The sequence below is a fragment of the Lonchura striata genome, chromosome 3 (genome assembly GCF_050655825.1).
Source record: "Lonchura striata isolate lonStrDom1 chromosome 3, ASM5065582v1, whole genome shotgun sequence".
Taxonomy (NCBI): domain Eukaryota; kingdom Metazoa; phylum Chordata; class Aves; order Passeriformes; family Estrildidae; genus Lonchura; species Lonchura striata.
Window position 1 is genome coordinate 32006406 of NC_140705.1, and position 23454 is coordinate 32029859.

General features: G+C 35.0%; 1 protein-coding gene across 6 annotated transcripts in view; it reads left to right on the plus strand.

Moving 5' to 3' along the window:
• The window catches only part of MEI4 (meiotic double-stranded break formation protein 4), a 145870-nt gene extending 125699 nt beyond the window's left edge, over window positions 1–20171 (plus strand). For 5 of the 6 annotated variants that reach the window (XM_031504411.3, XM_085574769.1, XM_077782323.2 and 2 more), the window contains one exon: window positions 16629–20171. In XM_031504411.3, coding sequence (XP_031360271.2) covers window positions 16629–16880 — 252 coding nt within the window. In that variant the 3' untranslated portion in view covers window positions 16881–20171. Of the gene's footprint in view, window positions 1–10148; window positions 10336–16628 lie in introns of all 6 variants that reach the window. The other variant, XR_014953642.1, reaches the window with a different exon arrangement.
• Window positions 20172–23454: the final 3283 nt, after the last annotated feature.

The window sequence follows — 23454 nt, forward strand, 5'->3', positions numbered from 1 at the left end:
AAGACTGTTGATTTTTCTACTTTTAGAACTTCATGCTCTTGATTGACTACTTTTGGAAGCTAAACAGATATTCATTTAATTTATAGTAAATATTTATATTTATGTCTTGATTTAAAAGCATCAACAGATATTCTTTGTACTATTAGTTAAAGAAAAGGTTGCATCTTAGATTTTGTTTTTCTGTGCATCTCACTTGCAGTATTGCAGTTTGCAAACCCTAAGTGGTTTCCATAGTGAAGCACCTAAAACATTTATTTCAAGTTGGAAATGGGAAGAAGATTTGTATATGTCCTTGTAAATGAAGTCGGTACATAAAAGTTCTCCTGATATCTCATTTTCTTACAAAGAATTACTTTTTTGCTAAGAGATAGGTTTGTACAGCATACTTGCTGACTTAGACTAACAGATTGTGCTGTTCTTCACAGCTTACTATATTCCTTACCATACCACTTGACGTACCACTTACATAATACACACATTTGATAAATAAGAACAGTAAATCTAGTCTGGGAATAAACAGGAAAAACACTTGTGTTGTTGTGTTGCCTTCCACAGCACTTGGACAACATGAAAGGGTTAGACACATTACATTTTCCCAGTGTCCTGATCCCAAGCCACGACAGGATTGAATTTTACAGTAGCCAGGAGGCGGCATGGCCAGGAGTAGGAGGTTATTCTATACCACCTCACGTCATTGCCAGGGGCAAGAGGAAGGGCATCTCTTCTGAGGAGAAAGGGGTTCCTTTCCTATAGCCATGATGTGGGGAGGGAGCAGTAATGTGGTGGTATTTTCTGTGAATTATTCCCCTCTTTCTTGTCCACTCTGTCATTAGTATTTTTGTTGTTACTGTTCATTTTCCTATCTCCTTACTATTTCTAGTAAATTGCTCTTATCTCGACCCATGATCTTTAGCTTTTGTGCCTCCAGTTCTCCTCTCCAGCCCTCCAAAGGGAAGGGGTAGAGGGGGAGCAAGTGTGGTTTCAGTGGGAGCACTAAATTGGAGAATACTATTCTAAATCAGGACACCCAATCTTGCTATCTCACAGTTTCTCACCAAAACTATCCTTAAGTATTGTGTTATGCTAATTTTCTTATAGATCATTTGTGTTTGCATTGCATTTTCTCCTCTTTCATTTGCCTTCGAACCATGTTAACATCCAGAGTTCATTCTTAAAAGAGATTATGAATTTGCATGAGTCTCTTAATCATCTGTGTTAGTATGCTCTAATCATGTTACTATCATGCTATATCTTTCTAAAATAATTTTGAGCCTGATAAGCTCTGCAGTGAATACAGGAGTTACTGGAGTAATCACTGTACATGAATTAGTTAACTTCTCTTTAAAAACAAATACCAAAGAAATACTTTCAGACATGCACAAAGTCAAAATAAATCTAAAAAATGTTCCTGTGTTCCTACAAAATTATTCCCACCACTCAATGACTGTCTTCTCAAATGCTTTTAATATAAATGCAAGGAGAGCATTTCAAAACACGAGTATTATAAAAGCTGTAGAAGGGCAATTACAGTCTGTGTAGAATACTAATGTGCTACTTAGTGTAAAGTAGGCCTGTGTTGCAAGTTCAATTTATAGGTGAGCCAATGTAGATTGTTTTCAATATGAAGTATGACAGGCAGTGATATTAATAAAAACTTGTTGCATATATTGCCATCACTTATTATGCAATTAAGCACAGTTTTAAATCCTAAGATTAATCATAGTGCATGCAAGAGCAGCAAATTAAAAAGCACTCCAAGTATTTTATCAGTATTCTTAAATCAATTAAGGTAGCAAAGTGGTGCTAGCTATTGTAAATTTAAATTTTGAAGATTGTGGTTACTGTAATTTTTATTCATTAATGTAATGAATTATTATTTTGTTTAACCCTCAAGAGTTAGTTCTTTAAAGTCATTAACCAAGTACAGAAAATAAGGTTATAGCTATTGTTCCAATGCAGAGCAACTGTTCTGAAGTATTTATTAAGGTTGTAAGAGAAACAAGTAAAGATACAAATGAGAGTGGTGCCAAAATTGGTCAATTGGTCATAATGTCTTCTCAGAAACTACATAAGAGACTAGAGAGAGTTTTGAATAAATACAACATATTTAAAAACTTGTAAAATCCTTGATTCTGAGAGAACAAAAGATTATGACTTAAAGAGCAAACAAGTGAGAGTTACAACAGAAGTATACAAACCAGTGTATGATATAAAGAAGAGAAACTGAGTATTTTTCCCTGCCCTTTATCATTGTGCAATAACTAAATTGAAATTTCAAGGTAAGAAAAATCCTAGCATCTAAGAGACACCTTTGTTCAAAGATATATCTAGTATATCTTTTTTCCTGATCTTCAGCTCCTGCACAACATTCTAGCTCCATTCTCTGTGTGAATATTCCATAAAAATTCTTGTCGTATGAGTTAATTCTCTGTACTCTTTCTTCCTAATTCACCTCTTTGTTGATAGAAGCCACATTTTGGCTGTTGATATCACTGCAGATGTGCTTCTCTCTAAGGCAGAACTTTCAGCCAATACTTTGCACTTCTCTGAGGATCCACATCTAATGGATACTTAAGACTGAGTTAGAAGAGTAAATCCTGTCAGTACTGAGATTCTAACATATAACTTCTTCTCAGAAACTGTTAGAGGATGCTGCAATTTAAAAAAGGAGTCCTAAATGTACTAAATAATTAAAAAACTGGAATTTTTTTTTTTAAAAATTGGTGTTTCTGAATGTTTTCAAAACTGTTTTGGTTTTTCAGAAGGAGAATGTGGTATCCGTTGGTGAGGATGGGATGATCATGTCATTTCCATCATTACAATAGTCTCCCACCTTTGAAAGAAGCAATACATGTGGATTACCCACCTGAACTGTTAAGCTTTTTTTTCATTTTTTGGTACAAATGTGATGAGAAAACATTGGTTTCAGAAGAAGGTTCTATTGACTGTCTGAATCTCCCAATTCTTAAAGTCCCACTAATCACCAAATATAGTTTCTCTTTTTTGCTGTTGGGCACTTTTCTTGACAAAAAGGCAGTGTCTTAAGTCAGGCAGCATGGACTTAATGTTCATACAGAGCTGTGAGAAGAAAGATGTTTGTCCCAAACAATGATGATTTCCAGCTGATGAGTGAAGACAGAAAGCTGACTTTTCACTCTACTACCTTTTTTTCAGTGTTAAGGAAAAAATATTGTGAAGCTTTGCACAATTTCTGCAGTTAGTAGCAACTCTGTCATTCACCTGCAATGAAGCCAAAGAAAGGCAGCAGAAGACATTGACTTTATCCAGAAGGAGGTCTTCAGTTTCATGTTTCAACACCAGCAGGAGATGCATATACTGTGTCTGGCAGTTATTACTGTGTCACAGTTATACTCTGTCTTCATTATTACAATTTAAAGATTGTGGTATATCAGAAGAGTTATCTTTGGAATTGCTTGAATTCTTTCAGACAACCTCAGGCTAGACCATCTGGCTTGGGGATTTGGTAATATTTCAAAGCTCCCATGTCTTCAGACTTGTTATGCTCCTCTTGATGACACAACGGACTTCCTTTTGTGAGCTCTGACTTCCCACAAGCATGGGATTCTGCCTCCTTCCTTTTTTCAGTTGTTTACTAAGTGAGAATATAGGAGAAGCAACACAAATCCTTCTGGAAAATTAGCTGTCATCCTTATGAAAGTCATGAGGGGGTACTGTACTGTTCAGCACATATATACATATACTCTGTATGTTTCTGGGATGAGCTTACATTTCCCAGGTTGATCCCTGAGGTCTTTCAGCCTGACATTCATTCTGATTTGATCATAAGATCACTGTACATCCATGTCTAGAATGTTTCCTTTTTCACCAGATGTTGGCCAGAATATCTCTCTGTTAACAAGGCTATCTTAAATCTGGCAAAGTCATGAAAATCTCCACTTTCAACATCTGTAATTAATAGATTAATTAAACACAACCAAAGCAAAAACAACAAAAACCCCAAAGCAACCAGCCAAAACAAATGAAAAAAATCAGCATAGGTTGATTTACTTTTCATTTCATTTGGGTGAAGGAGGTTTGTTGATATTTCTGTGGCTGCATGGGAGCAAGTGGAATATAAGTGTGAATGAAAGTTAAGTTCTATGCATAAGAACAAAAGCATGACATTAGAATTGGGAAGAAGGTACAATGATTTGCATCACCTTCTCTAGCTAGTTCTTAAGGTACTTACGCAAATAAAAAGTTCTGCCTAAACTGCCCTCCCTCAATGGGCAGACCAATGTTTTTGTAACATCTTCAAGAGTTTTTCTTCCAAGGTTTATTCATGCATCATATAGATGTTACAGGCAGCAGGGATTGTGTTGATATTCCCTGTCAAGCAAGGTGTTGTACAGTTTTCATAAGGAGTACCTTCAAGTTTGAGTCTCTATGCTTACATAGAAAAATACCTTTCCTTATGGTCATCTACCTGTAGGTAATGCATTCTTTCAAGTGATAGAGTAGATGAGGTATTTCTTTTCAGTAAAGATTTTAGAACCATATTAATATCCCTTGCCTTAATGACAGTTACTTTTCAGAGGAATCCAGTTCTATGCATCATACATAGCGAGGCTATTCTTCTTCACTGTCCCACACGTACAGCCAGAGTTGGATCCACTTAAATAATGGTGTTAATATCACCCACATGACAGCATAATTTGAGAAAAATTTTATAAGATACCTACTCTCACATTGTAGTAGACACAAGAGGCCTAATACATTCCTCTTATTATTTATTACTATTTCCAATTTTTACTATAATCCCTTATTTTGAGAATTGCATTTACTCTATATCTTTGTGGGTACATTTGTATTATCACAGCCAGAAGTGGTTCCATTTCTCATTAGGATCTTTCACAACAGGTTAAGTTTTCTTCTGATCCTAAAAACAAGTGCAAGTTCCTATACATGGAAAGAAGGTTCTTCAGCTGAGATTTTTGCCTTTTTTTTTTCATAAAAGACAGTGGAGTTAAAATTAAGATACTAAGTTCCTTCATCTGCACATGAATATTTGTATGCATGAGTATATACAATCTCAGACATTCAAAAACTTGATTGGGGAAAAAAAAAACCAAAATTGATTTTGTTCTTGTTGCTAAATCCTGTGTCACTTGGGGATAGAAGTGTTTGGAATAAATGATAGGTCATATTTTATTCTGGAAAGAGAATATAGCAGTTGAGAAAGTTTCATGGGAAAGTAAAGTAACAGACAGAGTAGTAATGGTTCAATGTTGACCTTGCTGAACACTAGACTAAGATCCCACTGAGGGAAACAGCAGGTGGAAGGAGCCTAATTAACCCTTTAGAGTGAAGGTAGTCAAAGTCTTTACATTCTTACTGTCCAGAGGATTGAGAACCAAAAAGAACATTTAATGAGCTATAGTTCTATATGGTGATAATCCTAGCTCCTCCCTCTCCAATAGGGAATATAAAATACAGAGTATTAAGGAAGAGAGGTGGAACAATACCAAATGAGAAATTTTTACATTTCAGACTTGAATCTTAAAAGCTTTACTAAATAAATTACTATGTGTCTGCCTATATGGCATAGAAGAACCTTAACTCAATTTAAATGAGTTAAGGTAGCAGAAACAGAGCATGAGTTCCCTATTGGCTATTTTGCTGTCATCAGGGAATCTTGAAGGAATTAATTGCATGACTATCTTAGAGCCATAAAAATGTAGCAGTATTCTTTCTTATTTGTTCACTCTGCAAGTTGCTGTATTATCCCAGAAGTTTTCCCTGTGCATAGATATTCTTTACAAAAGCATAAGCACAAGAATAGAGACCTTTTTTTAAATAAAACCAGTTTGAGCATTAAAATAGGAAGGTTTCATTATACTGCAGCTGATGTCTTTCACTCATTTGTAATGCTACAATTGCTATGCCAGAGAGTCCTGACCTTCTAAAAACTAGAAATTTGCTAGGAGTCACTTACAGCATAACAAAGATGATCTATGTACCTCAATTCTGATAGGATTTGATTTTGTTTCTTCTCTCCTCTTTAAATGAGTCAGTCTTTAGTGATTTTCTGTCATGTTTTTATTAATGTATTCCTGCAGTCACCTGAAATAATTTTGAAGAGCTAGGTGGCCTGTGTGTTTAGTATGATTTGTTAATATGATCTTTTAATATCTTTCACAGTGATTTAAATCTTGTTTGATAGATTAAGCAATTACATTAAATTACATTAAATTTACAGCAAAGAGGAAAGAATTGTTTTCCTAAAGGCACATAAAAAGCTTTGCTAAATTCTTGTATGTATTATGATTATATATTCAGGTAATTATTACCCGATTGTAAATAATGTGGTACGTAAAACAACTCGAGGTATTTTGAATTCTTCTGTCTGGTCCACTGTTAGGAACATGTTTTATTTCTTTTTTCCAGATCATTTAATTAAAAAAACCTAAACCTGTCCCAAACTGAAACTTAGCTATATTTTTGAAAGTCTAGTAATCCTCTGAAATGTTAAAAAAATTCTAATCTTTTCAGGCCAGTTTTTTAATATATACCATGCTATATCTAACATTGCATTCTGATGCACACTTAACCTGACAAGTGTGCTCGCAGCTGCAGAAAGACCAGAGTTCTCTCTGAGAATCTTTACTGAATGTAGATTATCTTAATTGTGGTAGGATGATGCTATTTGTTGTTTTACACAAAGGGTTTTGTGCTGTCTTAATGGTGGTGAGGATTAGAGACTGTTTTCTGTAACCTTCTTGAAACTCTATTAAGCCTTAAAATTGTTCAGGTAAATGCCATATCCTAATTGCATTTTTAAACTCAGCTTCTCATAGAAGCAGCTTGCAGAGTTTTACATAATGCTATGTAAAACTCTAATGCTGTGTTATTTTGCTAGTCCAGTCTGCTTCAAAACATCCATGTTTTTGTAGTGAATGTAAAGAGATTTGTACCTTTTTCTTCAGGTTGAAGATCTGCGTAATTTCCACTCTTCCATTTTTCCTGCCAGTACCATGTTCTTGTGGGAAGTTCAAATTAAAAAAAAAAAAATGTTTTGTCCAGGTTTCAAAATCAGAGACATGGCCCAGACTCATGGTCTTGCCAGTGGGACATTTGTTTTCTATTTTCTAGAGATGAGGGATGGAAAAAATAGAGAAAATCCAAAAGGACAGTGACGGGAGTACAACATGAAAAGGAATTGCAGAGCAGTTTGTAACTGCTAAAGAGGACAGGAGAGGTTTTCAAATGCAATTCATGTAATATTATCATTGGTTCAGGACATCAGAGGAAATAGCCTTAGCTGAAAGGTGGATTTCAACTCCTTTTTTTTTTGCAAATAACTACAACTAGGTTACCTTTAAGGTCCCTTCCAACCCAAGCCATTCTAAAATTCAGTTCCAACAAGTGCAAGTATGATCTTGACTTCCAGTGGTATCCCTGACACGCCGTTCTTTTGCTGCTATTGTTTATGTTATTCTCTGATGTTATTCTGGTTTCCTTCAATACTATGGCATTTCTTTTATGCAGCTATCATACCACATTCACATGAATGACAGTGTTTCTGGAAACTTTAGCTTACTAACTATTATCAGGGTCCCATAAGTACAGGGTCCCTACAGGTACACTCATGTCAGCTTTCTGTAACAGATCCACCTCAAATGACACCTCAGTCATTTACCTAAAACTCTATCTGCTGGGTTTCTCAAGTCAAATGTTGTTTCAGTGGGCTTCTTTCAGATTCTTTTTGACTTTGAATGTGCTTTGAGCTCCAGTTGGATTGGTTTTCCTCTGGTTGATTTTTCCAGAATTAATGCTTCTGGTTCAAAATTAATTGCTTTAAACTTCTATAATGTTTCTTTTGTTTAATTTTAATACCCTCCTTTTTGGTGACTCAGTGCAAAAGAGTGCACTTCTGCTCATTTTTAGCATTTTTTTTCCTTAAATATTTGTCTTAGCAAAGCCATTTGATAAAGTCATCTGTATTTTTGCTGGGGTATTCAGCTTTAATGTGTCCAATTCAATATCAGAACATTATCCTTCAAAAATTCCATGAAGAATAAAAAAGTCTGTAGTTCCCCACTACTTTTCAGTTCTAGTTAATTTTACTGAGCTGTGTTGAAGCTTTGGCATAAGAAATTATACCAGAGCGAAAAATCACATGCTTCTCTTGCCATATGTAAATATTCCTGAATTTTCTGCAGCTTTCCTCTAGGTCATTTCAAACCCTTCCACTCCCAGATTAGTTTCTTGATAGTATCCTTCTAGCACAAGAAATGAGGCCTGCTATAAACAACTCTGTGCTCGCTGAAAATAGTGGTGTTGCACATCCAAATTTGGGCTTGACTGCACTCCTGAAGACATTTGCCTTTAGTCAAGGCCAGTTATACCCTTGTCAGACTACATATCTGAGATTTACAGAATCATCCAGGTGACAGGTTTGCCATGTAGAAACTCTTACTTGCATAGCAGACAACTTTCCCCAGACTACTTCGAATGGGAGTCAAACTATTCTGGTTTTATGAAAAGGAAGCCCTTGGCCTTGGTATGACCTAGTAAATGTCACTGTTTAGTAGTACTCAGAGCATGGAGCTTTCTTCAATAATTCTTCATTATTTGCTTCACCTGATATCATAAATTTTAGAATTATAAGCATTTTCCTGTACATAACCCTTCCCGTGTATTTCTTACATTTTCTTCTTCAAAGCTAGAAAAACTAGTTGGCTTCTGACAGTCAATTTGCAATTTAATCCCTTTCAAGTTTACTCTGCTTTTTTTCTGTTCTGTCAGGATGCTGCAATTTTCACACAAGTTATTCAGTTTCAAAAGGATCTTCCTAAATGCAACTGTCTTTAGACTTAATGCTGGCAAGCTGAACTTTAGAAGGCCAATCTTGAACTGCATATCACTGCTTTCCAGCACTATGACACTCACATTCTAAACTGCTATTCTGGAGCTCTTAAAAACCCATCTTTTTATACTACTGGGCTGCTAAAGCAGTTGAAGCAAACAAACAAACAAATTTTTAAAAGTGAAGTTGTCTAGACAACTTCTCAGTTTGGATCTTTCCAGAAGAGTCCACCAGATAATTAATGGAAAAGTAAAATGTGAAAGCAAAACCATTTTTGCTTACAGTCATACCCATCTGGTTTCTATAAATCCTAAAAAGATTGTAGAGAGCAATCTGTTCCATTTTCTGTTTTGTTATGTTTTTAGTCAAAAGGTCTATTTCCTTCCAAAATTAAGTTTTGATGCAAAGTTTAGATATACTGTGGTGTTCTCATGATTTCATGACATATATTATCTTATGTGATTTTCAATTAAATATATTGAATCTGTAATTTCTCACATCTTTAAGCTGAATAAGTAATATTTTCATGTTGTTAAATTAGATTAACCCACTCAATATTTATTCTACATACATATTCCACATAGTTTTAAATACAATAAATAAGAAAAATGGCACTGCTTGTCAACTGTTTATGAAATTATATCTTGAGTCTTCCATGCCTCCCATGTCTCTTGAGTTTTACAGTTAAAGTTTGGAAGACTCTTGGGCTATTGTTTGAAAATTCAGAGGTTGTTACATGATTTGGTGACATAATCGTAGTTGAATATGGGTGTTTAAGACAGTAGAATCACTGAAAAAACATTGTTGTCCTGTTTAATTTGTATCTAAGAGAAACATTAATCCACTTTAGGAAAATAGTTTGGGGAAACGTATATATGTGAAATATAAACACTTTTCTAAAGACTTTTTATATGTACAATGAATACAAGATTTTTCTAAAACAAGAGGAAAGACACTTGTTCTAAAATACTTCTTCTTAAATCAAAGACAAAGTTTGGTTCAATATTAAGTTAAATATTGCCTTGAACAGTTATAGAATATTAAGCTTCTAATTATGGAAGAGGAGAAACAACTGCATAATTAGAAGGAAATCTTTCTTCTTAGTGGTATCATTTTTTATCTATTAAAAGTATACAGAGGCTTTGCTTCCTTGGATGAAAGGGACTCAGAAAGCAGATGTCAACTTCTTTTTCTTACAAACATTAAGCTTGTGTTCGAACCAGCTTTGTCCTTTTCCTCACACAGGGCAATGCCTAGACTCACTCCTCACTCCTTGCTCCTGCTTAAGTATTTTATTTTTTCTTGTTTTTTTTTCTAGATTTCCTAGATTTTCTTTTGCAGCAGATAAAGACAAGGATCAAACACACATTTGTTCTCAGTCAGTGTGAGAACAGTCACCTAGGTTTGCTTATGTTTGGGCTGTTTTTCTTTGTGATTTTGAACCTGGAGTGGTGGATTCTGTCTGTGGCTTTGGAGCAAGGACTGACCTCATTGAAAATTAGCGGGTATGTATGTAGATCCACTGGTTGTAAGCTTCCAGAGCTGCAAGCTAAAAAATAGAGATTTTCTGTGAAGTAACTTACCATTGATAGAGGGTGGGACAGTAAATTAAACTGACAGATAGAAAAACATGGGAATGGCCATTCTGCCTCTGACAGTGCTTACAGTATAAATGTTCAGAGGAGTTTGAACATGTTTTCAAGAGCATTTTCCCAGTATTCATCTATTTGTGCTTTTCCAGGTGAAGAGTGATTGATTGATTGATTACATGTATCCGTGGATTTCACTGTCATACAACTGTTGACTTTTCTTTCACCCATACAAGCTTTCAGCTTTCACAGTGTCCTGTGGCAAGCAATTTGAGAGCACGTTCTGCGACAGCCTTCTACCTTGGTTTGTTCTTGGACCAGCCATCTTCCCTTTGCTAGGTTCAGTTGATTCTTTACATCCCTAGTATTGGAAGAGATAATTTTAGGAAGTCAAGCTAAGTTGAGGCAAAGTTATCATGCTTTTAGGAAAAAAAAAGCCTTATGAGATGAAAAGCATGTTGAAAAACTTATTTTCAGAAATTAATGAATTATGATTCATTAATATCCACAAATAAATGGGTATTTTGCATTACTGTCAGGGTTGCCTGCCCAGTACTAGAGTCACACAAGTAATTGCTTTTTATTTCCAGACCTTCTTGTGCATTTTCTAAAATAGGTGAACTATCAAATCCTTTGAAACGAATGTAGCTGTATTTTTCAGCAGTTTTCTGGTATGATTTTAATTAATGGATGAATTTTAATCATTGTTATTATTCAAAACTTAATCTTATTACCTTGGTGTCCTATTACCTATAAAAATGTTATATATATAATGTTTGTTTTAAAGACCTGCTTAGATCACTGGTCTTGCTGCACTTGCAACACTTCTTGCAGGATGAGAATTTAATTTCTTATTAATTTCTTTCAACAAACAGTATGTATTATTTCAATATGGTTATTTCATGTAGTACTCCTACACTTGTAAGTAGGCAAGTCCTCCAAAAACACAAACCATGAAAAAACCCTTCCTCTAATATTGAAGTTAATAACCTGGAAATTTTATTAGATTGTTTTGTTGATTGCTTCTTCCTGGTAGAGACTTTACATGGGATTGTCTGATCTATAACTTCATTTTCAAGTTAGAAATATTGTTAAGTAGACCATTTGATTTGGAAGGACCCACAGTATAGCAGATATAGTCACAATCTTTATTTCAGATCCTTTTCTGAAAAATAAGCAAAACCAAAATCAAACATATTTCACATTTCAACTTATGAATAATTATTTTTTATAATTTCAGAATAAATTTCAAAAATAACATATATGTGAGAAGTCAAATTTGAAGTGCATGCCTTGTAGATTGGAATAAAATGTGTTTATAAATTCCCATTATTCTAAGAAATTACACAGATTCATACTTTTTGGCTATTCTTTCCAACTGAGATAGCTTTGTGACTTATATTTTGGCTTTCTTAAATTGGATAAAGGGGATTAAAATTTGGGTTTTAAAGTTTTTTTTTGTCTGCCTTATGTTGCTTGCAAGGCAATTGTGATTCTTACTCCAATAGAAACATTAGTGCTCTGCTGCTGTCATATTTAATGTTTTACAATATGTTGTGGAAATTGTATTGCTAGATAAGAATAATACTGCTTAAGATGTCTTGGGAAATTTTTGTAATTCAGTGTGTCACACTAAGAGCTAGTAACAGATGACCCTGCTAAGTGATGTGTGGAAGAGGCACAATGCCTCAGGGATATAAGTATCTTCCCCTTGGGAGACAGCAAAGAGAATAAATAAACACTTTAAATTCTCTCAAAAGTATTTTCCAGGGTATGCCAGATAATTATATCTGGACATATACTATTTTTGCAAGATTCTTACTGTTGCTTCTGAAACCTCTCTAGCATGAGGCTGTCCAGGACTTCTGAAGTGCTGGTGGTACTATCTTGCTCAGGACTAGTGACTGCACATGCTGTATAAATTGTTCTAGGAGTTTAGCTGATGGTCTCTCTTCTGGAATTTAACTGTTACAAATGTGGGTAATTCCTTGACCCTTTCTGCAGTCACATTTGATCTTGATCTGCAAGCAGAATAGTTGAAACTTTGGGATCTACTTGTGAATAAAGTGATACTCAGTATGAGTAAAGACAGAAATAGGATTTCAGAACCTATGGGATAAAATATGAAAATATTTTGAAAACTTGGGCTGTGAGAGTATAAATTTAAATAAGCAATTTCACATGATATTAATTTTGTTTGAGATACTGAAAGAGTTCATATATTGGTTTGAATTTACTTGGCATGTGAATAATTGACATGGTTGTGAGGATTATTATTATTGGGAGGGTTGTTCAGGAAATAGGCATTTCAAACCACAAAACAAAAACCTCCTGAAAAGACATGGAAATCAGCTAAAAACTGAACTCTGCATCATAACAATTTGTAATTACCTTTTGTCTTAACACAGTAGTACTAGAAACAGAACAAAAATATTTTAAAAATACTTTCATGCATGCCTGCCTTAAATATTTTAGAGATGCATATCTGCATGTTATTTAAATACTAAACAATTCTAGATAATCTCTTATCCTACTGTGATTTTGTATACTGTGGATATTGTTGGGTTTGTAAATTTTAATGATCAGAGGTTATTTACATGTTTGTAGAACATCCACTTAAGATAATTTCCGTCCTGTTTTGAAATAAAATGCCTACTATCCAAATGTTCTTACCTATACTCTGAAAAATGTTTCTCTTGTATTTAGCACTTGAGCAAAGCAATAAGTAACCTGGACAGGGATTTCTCAAAGGAAAACTGAAGGGTCAAGAACAGAATTCCCTGTGAGAATTAAACTTCCTTATTCATAAAATAAGAATGTATTGACTTGAGGAAACAATTCAGTGATTCTTGAAATATATTTCCATTAACCTCTGACCTAGATGGGATGAGTAGATTAAAACAGTGTTGATCCTACTGAAAACTTAGGTTTTCAGCATTCCCTTCATAAGCACAAAATTTACCAAATGTGCATTTATTGAAAGAGTTTCCAGTCAGTCACTTTTTTCTTGTTTTTCATTATGCTGATTTAGAATAATTTTTCTTAGAAGGTCATGCTGTCAAATATAGCTCCATTTAGGAACTTGTAGTTATAATTATATACTCCTTAGAACTGTAGTTTTAAAATGCTGAAAACCATTTCAGTCTCCCTCCTATATGCAGGCATAGTGAGCACAGAAGTAAGTTTTTCATTTATGTGAGCATCAGTGACTATATATATACATGCATACATATATATGTATACACACACATGCACACACACACACACACACACATATATATATATATATATATATATATATATGAGACTTGCTTTATAGATGCACCCTCTGAACTTTCTGGTGTGTACATATATGTGCACAGCTACCCATTCACACAAATTGGTGGACAAGATTAATAGGCCTATTATGTGACTCTGCAGCTTTAGGAAACAGTAAAGACATCCCTTTACCAATTATGTAGCATAAATTTGTATTGGTAGTAGTTGCATCAATCACTGCTGCAGAAGACATCTAACAAAAGAAATAGAGACACAATTTGTTCAGATTATTAAATGGATTGGAGAGGTTAATAATAAGCCTTGAGCCAGAAAATGTTCTGGACTGATTTTATTTTCCCTTGGTTATATAATGCAATATTTTAAAGTGTGTTTGTCTCCAGAAAAATAATTATCTCAAAAAATACTTTCTTCTTGTGATTATACTTGCCCTTTCTCTTAATATCAGTTCTGCATGATTAAAGGCAAATTTCCTTTAATGCAGTAGTATTTGTAGAGGAAGCTAATTAGTTAACTTGTGGATTCTATTATCCATAATCAGATAGTTTACTAAGCTGCAATTAGTTGCACCTTTTAAGACCCAATGAAAGTAACACAATTGCTTAACTGCATGGAAGAGCCTGAGGTTATGGGACTAAGTGAAGTGACATAATTTGCCTTTCTAAAACACTTTATATTGATTGCTCAGGTAAAAGGAGTGATTTTTCAAAGCCAATGCTTGAGAATCAAACAAAGAATTTTTGCTTGTAATGTTGTACATCTAATTTCCAAATTACAGGATTCAGAGCCTAGAACTTCCATTTATGTTTCTACATAGACCTTTATTTCTGGGTACAGTCACACTTTATCACTAGAGTTCCAGGACATGGTATACCTGTGGTTCTAGTTTGGAGTGGGATGTATTGCATGATGAAGGACCCTGGGAACTACTCAGTAGCAAAAACTCAGGCATCTAATAGTACACCTAAGGTACTCCTCCTGGCTTACAGCTGCTACCCTGGGGCATGTGAAATGGCAATAGATATCTACATTCAATCAACTGTGGGCTGCCCCTTGCTTCCCTCCATCAGCTGGAAATGGAATAAGGGATAACTATCTCATCTTGCTGATGCCTGTGTTTGGTCAGATGACCCCTACACTGAAAGTCTTCGGAGCAGACTTTATAGGGCTTCAGAATCATCTTATTTCCTAGAAATTCAGTAAATAATTAATAACTCTTACATTTGCAACTTTGAAAGCTGTAGTTTAGTCAAATAAGCAAAGTAAATATATTTAGTTCCTCACTATCAGTTAACAGTTAAAACAATCAGTGTAAAGTCATGATTGTTCTAGAGTTGGATGTTTGATATTTGAAGAAACAGATTGTCAAATTACCTGTGATTTAGAAGGATGTTTTCTCAAATTAGGCAGTTTGATAGGCAGAACTGAACTTTAGAAATATGCAAATACTTAATATATTTTTTATTAAATAGTGTAATACTTTTTCATTTTTCACTGTCTGTTCTGGTAAGAATGTCAGTACTGAATTCTCGGTTGCAGCTTCTGAACTATAGATTTTTCTTAGCAGGGTTCAGAGAGACAGAATAGGAGTATGCAGCGCTGGGGATGATATGTTTTGGTAATGAACCTAATTTTCAAGATTCCTAGAAAACTCAGCAAAATTCTTTTGCTACATTGAGGCTTTGCAATAGGATGGCTGTGGTGTCTTAATTTTGTCTCTGTGGTGGGAGGCTACCTGAAAACCATTACCCCAGAGTGCTTCAACAGAGATTTTAGGTTTAGCAACTGCTGTCTCAGAAAGCAAAATGAGCAATCTCTGAGCCAACATCTTCCTCAGTTTTTGCTGGAGAAGGTAAAGTGCTGTCTTTTTCTTAGCTTCTAGTGGAATCAAAAATAACTTATATTTTTTATGAAATCAATGACTGTATAATAGATTTCACACTTTAGAAAGTCTTACAGGATGTAATCTAGACTGAGGAAAATGATTTTATGTATTTTCATAGATCCATGTTGAAGCCGTGATCCATCTGGCTTTGTACCACAGGTACCACAGGTCTAAACAGTTCTTTAGATTTGCTAGAGCTATTGGCCCATTTTCTAAAATATATTATTAATTTTCTAGCAGCTATGATTTTACATTTCAGTTCTGATCATCTACCTACTGTAATTGCAGTCTTTTTCAGACCAAGGCCATCTCATGTTATTAGTAGATTTTGCTGTTAAGGACACAAAATTTCATTCCAGAGGGACAATTCTTAAGGGTTTAAGTTTGTATCTTGCCAGTTATTTCCTATGTACAGAAAGCTTCTGTGTAAAATTCTGGTTTCTAGATACAGGACAGGTAAATTTATATTGGATAAAGCTATAAGACTTCTTAAAAATGTTTCATTTGGTCAGTGTCCTTGTTCCAGCTTATTTGACAAACCTAATATTCCACTTTAAGTGGCTCAGAACTGGCTTGTGCATTTTGTATTGAGATTGAGATTTGGACTTCTAATTTGCTTTTTGGAGGAGTCACTTGGATAGATGAGTTTCTATATTTAGGAGTAAAAAATTATTTCTTGCTTGTTATTTTATTTCTCAGAAATCCACCAACTCTAATCATATGCCCAAAACAAACCAAGCTGTTATTGTAGTTGTTTTTCTGTCCATGGTATGTCATAGCCTGTGGATAATTAGGTAAAGCAAACGCTCTCATGAAGCGTTTTGACTTTTTGTTTGGTAGTGTGATGCTGTCTTAGTTGTTTGACTGTTACCACAAAAAGGAAAACATTTTTTAGAAGTAATCATACTCTAATGTATGAATGTATAGGTGTCCTGATTATATAAATAATACTGCAATTTTAACAGTATTCCTTAAATTGTCATCTGAGATGTTAGGCTGCAGAAATGTTTTCACATTCCACTTATGTACTGATTTTTCTTATTCCCAGGTCCAGTCTGTGTATGACATCACCCAGTATGAGAATATTTCTCTTTTGTGCATGATTCTGGAACAACTTATTCAAAATGAGACAGAAGAAAGTAACATTTCCAGCTCAGACTATGGGGGAGAAGAAAAAATCAAATTTCTGAAGAACCTTGATCAAGTTATTCTTCATCTCTCAGATGAATTCCCTTTGTTTTCTTTATATTTGTGGAGAGTGAGTGTTCTTTTGAACTCAAGTCAAATGCAAATTGATTAAAACAATTAAAACAAGCAGCCTACTTTTTAACTGTGCATTTGTTGTGGGAGTGCATTGGAAAATTTTCAAGCCAGACAGCAATATTGTCCTTATTGAAAAACATTTACTTCAAACTATTATTCTCTACAGCAGTTTTAGAGATAATGCAATTTATTTCCCATTCTGAATATAGAAAAAATGTAATAATCCAGGCGCCATTTTCAATAAATACTGTTTCTTGTAATAGAAAACAGTGTGGTGGTGTGTGTGCACACAATGAAAATGAAACAAAGAAAGTTGTTTCAGGTGCTGTTTAAAATAAACACTATGAATTTTAAAATACAATCATAATATTTGTGTAGAGCTTCCAAGTTAGGAGACTAATGCCTCTCGTTTAAGAGTTGTGTAGCTACTCTATGATTTAGAGACATTATCTGGTTGGTTGAAATAAATATGTTTATTTTAAACTTGATAACTTATCAGTAAAACATCTTACAGGACGGACTTGGTTACTGATAATCAAATGAGTCATTGAGCAAAATAAAATCTGGTGCTCAGTTTCACAGCTTTCTTACATTCATTGTATACTGCTTGGCTTTACTTGTGTATGCACAAGTTTAGGTACAATAGGCCTAATTCACTCTGAGTTGAGTATGATTTCAGAGATTTAATCTTAAAAAGTGTAACTCATTTAATAGTTATTTTAAACCTTTCTGTTCAAAATTAATTAATATTGCTAAAATCCCCCTTGGTATATTTTCATATTATCTGATATTTAATGTTTGTTTGGTTTTTTTTTCTGTGTGATGGTATTATATTCATAGTAATAAATAAAGTAACATATTTTAACAGAAATTATTTTAAATGTCTTTAAAGTGTGAGCTCAACAATATGTTAACTGAACCATAGTCTTTGATAAATCTAAAGAAAAAATATTATAATTAATTGCTCTTTTTTCTGTTACATAAATAAGATTTTAGTTTTATTATGTCTCCTAGAAATATATATTCACTATAGATACAAAATATTTTGAGCATTAGTCCTTGTCCTTCCCCTTGAAATTGTCAATCAATTTTTATGTCAGGAAAATTCTCAGAAACACCAGTATCTTGTTAATTTGAATGCATTTATTTTGTAATAAACCTATGCAATATATGCAAAATACATTGGTAAGTAAAAAACATGTGGCTTTGATGGTGAATTGGCTCCCCAGAGAATGTTTCTTAGGTAACACACTGGCCCCTGTTCTGTTTCTTAAACTTCCTATTTGCTATGCCATGTTGTAACCTTTGTTTAATGCTTTCTTCTAGCTAACTTTCTTCCAACAGAAATGTTTGATTTGCAAAACAAGCGTTCCTGACTATTCACATGAGAAAATCAGATAAGTTTAACCAAACTAAAGAAAATAAATCAGTCTGTAAGTTTGGTAGCCGCTCATGAGCTACTGTGCCCTTTTTGTTTCCGCTTTACTTGTTTGTTTCCTTCATTCTGGTGGAGGAAGTTCCTCCTTCTCCCTCCACAGCACTGAAAGCATGATTGTAAAAACAGAAAGGAAAGGGATAAACAAAATGAACAATTATTTAATTGATATAATAATTTTCATTTTAATTAAAAAAAAAAGCTTCATTCAAATATAGTAAGTAACCAAAAGACACAAAACGCAAAAGGATACTGGCATCTTTATAATAGCAAAATATGCATTGTTTCAAGCCTGTTATTTGAAAGAAGAGTTTCATCCCTAGATTTTATACCATATTTGCTCATTGATTGGCAAAAAGTATTTTTGTTGTTAGTAAAGCAACTCGGGCAAAAAGGGGCACATATTTTCTTCTTTGCAGATTGTAGCACTTTCTCACAAGTAAGCTCTCTAGGTCACTGAAAAAGCAATGGATATTTTGGGAAATATGTGAATTTTGAAATAACTGCTCACTTGAGACATGATTTCTGATTTTTTTTTTTTTTCAAAGCATGCAGAAAGACAAGGTTTTGTATCCAGAGATGACACAACTACATGGCACTTACACTGTGACAGGGATTTGGAACAGTTGTGCCACTTTGAAAGTGTTGAGGCATAGAGAGAGAGTCCCCCTTGCAATGCCATTGCAGCAGTCTAGGCACACACTCACCTCTCTGCAAAAGTGCTGTTAGCTGGTCAGCTGTGCTCTCCTTATCTGCTTAGTGCAGAATTAAATAGGGCACTGAGCTTTGATGTGGGCAACAATCCCTGTGATCAGAATACTTACTAGATTGCTGTCTGTTGTTTCTGGGAGATTTTCACTAAGATGGGACTTGCCTCAAGATGAAAAAGGTAGACTTACACATTTAGATGTCTCCTTGTGGCTGAGATATCTAATCTATGAAATAAAGTGTTTTGGTCTGGGTATCCAGCTGCTACCCCAAAGGACTGCAGATCTTCTCTAAGTCTTGTGTCACATTTCCTCTCTTTGTGTAGATGCCTCTGATACCCTGAAGCATCTTTAGTGGGACTGTCACTTCAAAGTGTCCGCTTAGACAACCAAACAGTGATGATAGCATGAGCTTAGGTGTGTAACTCACTGCCACAAACATGCATTTAGGTGTCTTAATCTGAAAACTAAACCCCATATTTGTGATACCTTGTATGTTTTAGAGTAGGAAATCGTAGGTTTAAATGCAACCAGGTTATAAGAAGCCTGTCTGCAGGTTTAAACTAAGTCTTCAAGTACTTACTAAGTAGGTTTTACCATGTCCAAGCTTTACCTGTCTGGCCTCCAGAGAGGAATACCAAATCCAGAGAAAGTGCTCTTTGCTGAATGTAGACTATTGGATGTCTCAAAAGAACAATCTCAACGTCCAATGTGCTGAGCATAACATCTCATAGACTTAAATAGGAAGCACTGAAAATAATTTGGTCTGACCTGTCATTGTTCTCTGGAGTGTTTTACATGATTTACCCTTGGAGTTTTAAAATTAACAGTTCAAGGATATTTCTTTTGTCTTGTACATCTCTTTTTCTGTACATACATGTACTTTAGATGTTGGCAAAATGTTATTGTTCTGCAAATGCAAATTGTTCAGCCTTATAAAAACAAATGTATATATATGCACACACAGTTACATTATATATTTATATGGTTGAATTAGCAATGTTTATTTATTAGTAGCCTAATAACAGTTTATGATTTTATTATTTGTTGTTCTGCCACATTCATAGCTTTCTGGATGACTGACTTTCATGCCTGTCTCTGTTTTAAAAACAATTGTGTGGTATAGAATCTCGTTTTCTGAAAAAAGTTATGAGACAAAGAAAATAAATCTTCATTTTGTTGCTGCTCTATTGACTGTTCTATTCCCTGAAGAGTTCTGCATGCCTGCTAAATGGCAGCAGGGGGTGGGATTTTGAAGTGGACTGCCTCATAATGGTATTGTAAACATAGTTTGGAATGTTTTCATATTGTGAAAGTGCTACAATCTGTTTATAATTTATTGATTTTACAAGTTATTGCTTATGTGTTGGTTGTAGTGAAAGTGAAGTTGTATCTTATTTTAATCCTGTAATAACATTTTTTTCATTCAGTTATCTATGCAGTACTGTCTGATACAGTTTGTAGTTTACTGTGGTGCAACATTAGTTGATGTTCACAGGATGATAGGAAAATTTGGGTTGGAGGAGACTTCAAGGTCTCTAGTCCAACTTCCTGCTTCAATCAACAATAGTTGTGGGATCAAATCAATGTTGGTTAAATCAATGTTGTCTGTTGCTATTTCAGCATTCAGTCAGGTATTGAAAACTCTGCTAGGAGACAGAGCTTAGATCTGCTCTTTTGCTTGGCTGTCTTCATGGTGAAAAAATGTTCCCTTGTGCACAGTCTGAACTGGTATACAGTTGCTTCTTTTATGATCAGTGTCTTAAGCCTTTTCACCACCCAGAGCCTGGATCTGTCCACTTGATATCCTTCCCATAGGCACTGGAGGCTGCTGTTGGGTCCCAGCTGATCTGGCCCAGCCCCCTTAACTGCCCTGGCAGCACAGATGCTGGAGCCCCAGGCTGAATTCAGTAGCCCTGTGCTGAATAGGTTTCCCTTTATCCACATCTTTTTACTGGGGGCCCAAAATGGGCAGTAGTAAAGCTGCAGATGAACAGGTGCTGATTAGAGGGAGGTAGTCCCTTCCCTTAAACTGTGCTCCTGCTGGCACAGCCCAGGATGCCCTTGGCACTCATCTGCCACAGGCACTGCAGGCTCACAGCTCACTGCCCGCCAGTTCCCCAAGAGCTTTGCCTGCACAAATGCTGTCCAGCCAGGCACTCCCAAACTGGATCACTGAAAAGGAGACTTCCTTCCCAGGCTGGACACTTTGCACTGGTCCTTCCTGAAGTGCAAGTCTGTGATCAGCTTGAGAGAGAAGTAATTAAAAACTACGGTCAAGTAAAATCTGAGGACTACCTTAACATTAGCATCTTATTGTATTTCAGTTTAATAATGAAAAGAAGTGTGAGTTTTAAAGTATTTTTAATTATTCATAATGCTAAGCACAAACACAGGAAAAGCAAAGGACGTTTGTAGTGTTTGTTTTCATTCCCTGAGCAGCTGTCCATGTATGTATGTTTCCCTTTAGAGCTCAAAGAAGTTTTATTGATTTTTTGCTTCAGTAGCTATATACTTCTAGTTTCCTGGATTGTGCTTTTTTGTGTGTCACATGCCAGTTAGAGTTTTTTTCCGTTCTGCAGTTCTTAATTGCCTTGATTTGCAACAATTTCTGCAACTTCATCCAGATGGTCTGTTTCACTTAGGCCGTTATTAAATCAGCTCCCCCTTATGTAAATTGTTCCACCTTCTTATCTTTTTGTTTTTCGTGTTTTGCCTATAAGTAAATTTACTTAGTCTGCACCTGCTTCTTTAATTGAACAAACAAAGTTAGTTTACAGCCTTGCTTTAATTAAGCCATTCTTTCAATATGGTTTCTTCTAAACTTGGTGATTTCAAATTCATCTTGAATTTTTAGGGGTTATGCCACCCTTAAAATAGTTATACTGTTCATCCTTGAGAAGAGCACTGTTTGCATATCACCTGCTTATCAGACTTGAGTTCATGTTTGAGACAGTCTTCCAAATTATACTTAAAGAAACATTCCCTGCAAACCAGTAACATCCCCCAGTGAACAGAAATATTTTCCAGATCTTTGTTTGGGGTTCATTAAAAGGGAACAACTTTTTTTTTTTTTTTGGCTTATTCTCATAAATGCCAGTGATTCATGTGATTTAAGCAAATTCTGGCACCTTACAGAATTCAGCTGTTCAGTACATACAGTATAAAAAGCAGCACCCACACATTAATTAAGAATTTCTCAGGCACATAGAGGAGAAACTGTATGCTACAGATTTTAGCAATGATGCTGGTTATTCCTCTAAGATGTCCCAGCAATTTCTTGCTTTCTTCTGTTAGCTGCTTCTGGTTTTCTTCTGTTAAAGTGTAGGGATTTTTTTTCTTTTTTTTTGCAGTTATAATTACTGAATTTAGTTATATTCCTTGAAGACTTCCTTTCCAGCCTGTGGAGACTGAAATTCGTTTCTGTCCTCCAGAGTGGCTGACTTCCCCTGACCCCAGCATGATGACACCTACGAATTTTATAAGTGTACTCTCTGATGTATTCAGCTGAGCTTGTACAGTCAGAGGAATATTACGAAGTAAAATCTCTGGAGAAAACAACAGAAATTTAAACTCCTGTAAATTACTTCTATGTTCTGAAAGAAGACAAAAAATTGAAAGCAAAGGTACTATTACAAGGCAAATACAGAGCCTAATCTGTTTTCTTGCAACATAAATGTGATCCATTGCTTTAGTGAAGCATTTACTTTATGTTTCTGCTGAATGCAATAAAAAAATATGTCAGCCTAATTTTTTGTTATCTTTTTGACATAAAGAATTGACAAGAAGGAGAGCTGTAAACCACCGAAGGCTGTGAGCACACTTCTATACTACACCTTTTGTTACCTGATGAAGATACCAGGTCATTTCTAACCTTTACAGCTCTTCATTCTGTCTTCCTCTGCAAAATTGTTACTTTTAGCCATTGTGTATTCTAAGCTTCATCTTTTGAACCAGAGATCAGGAAATACATCTTGAGCCATAAAAAGAGAATGGAAGATTAATCTTGTAGCTTGCTATTTTTCTTAGACTGACTCCTTTGAACTCTTTTTCCTTTGGAGGGATAGGATGAGGGTGGAAAGGAGACAGCACATGGGAATTCTCAATACCTGTTTTCAGGACTTTTACAGGATTTCAAGATACCTCACTAGTACCACAGTGGTACCTTACTGGTACTCCTTATTCATGTGGTAAGGAGTCCTATCAAGATCAAGGTTCTTCAGGCCTTAAAAACAACGGGGTGTTTTTCAGCTGATCTTTCAATTTATTTTAGTAGTCATCCACAAAAACAATTCTAAGGGCTGAGGTAATTCCACGTTGACTTTACTCTGAGTCTGTCTTATCCTCACAATACATGAAAACGAGACAGATGAGAAAAAGAAACAAAAATATAAACTTCAATGAGACCTCCCAGAAAGTGGAAGTGCCAGTGAAATTTTCTAAAATCCTTCAGCAGTGTGCTATCCTAA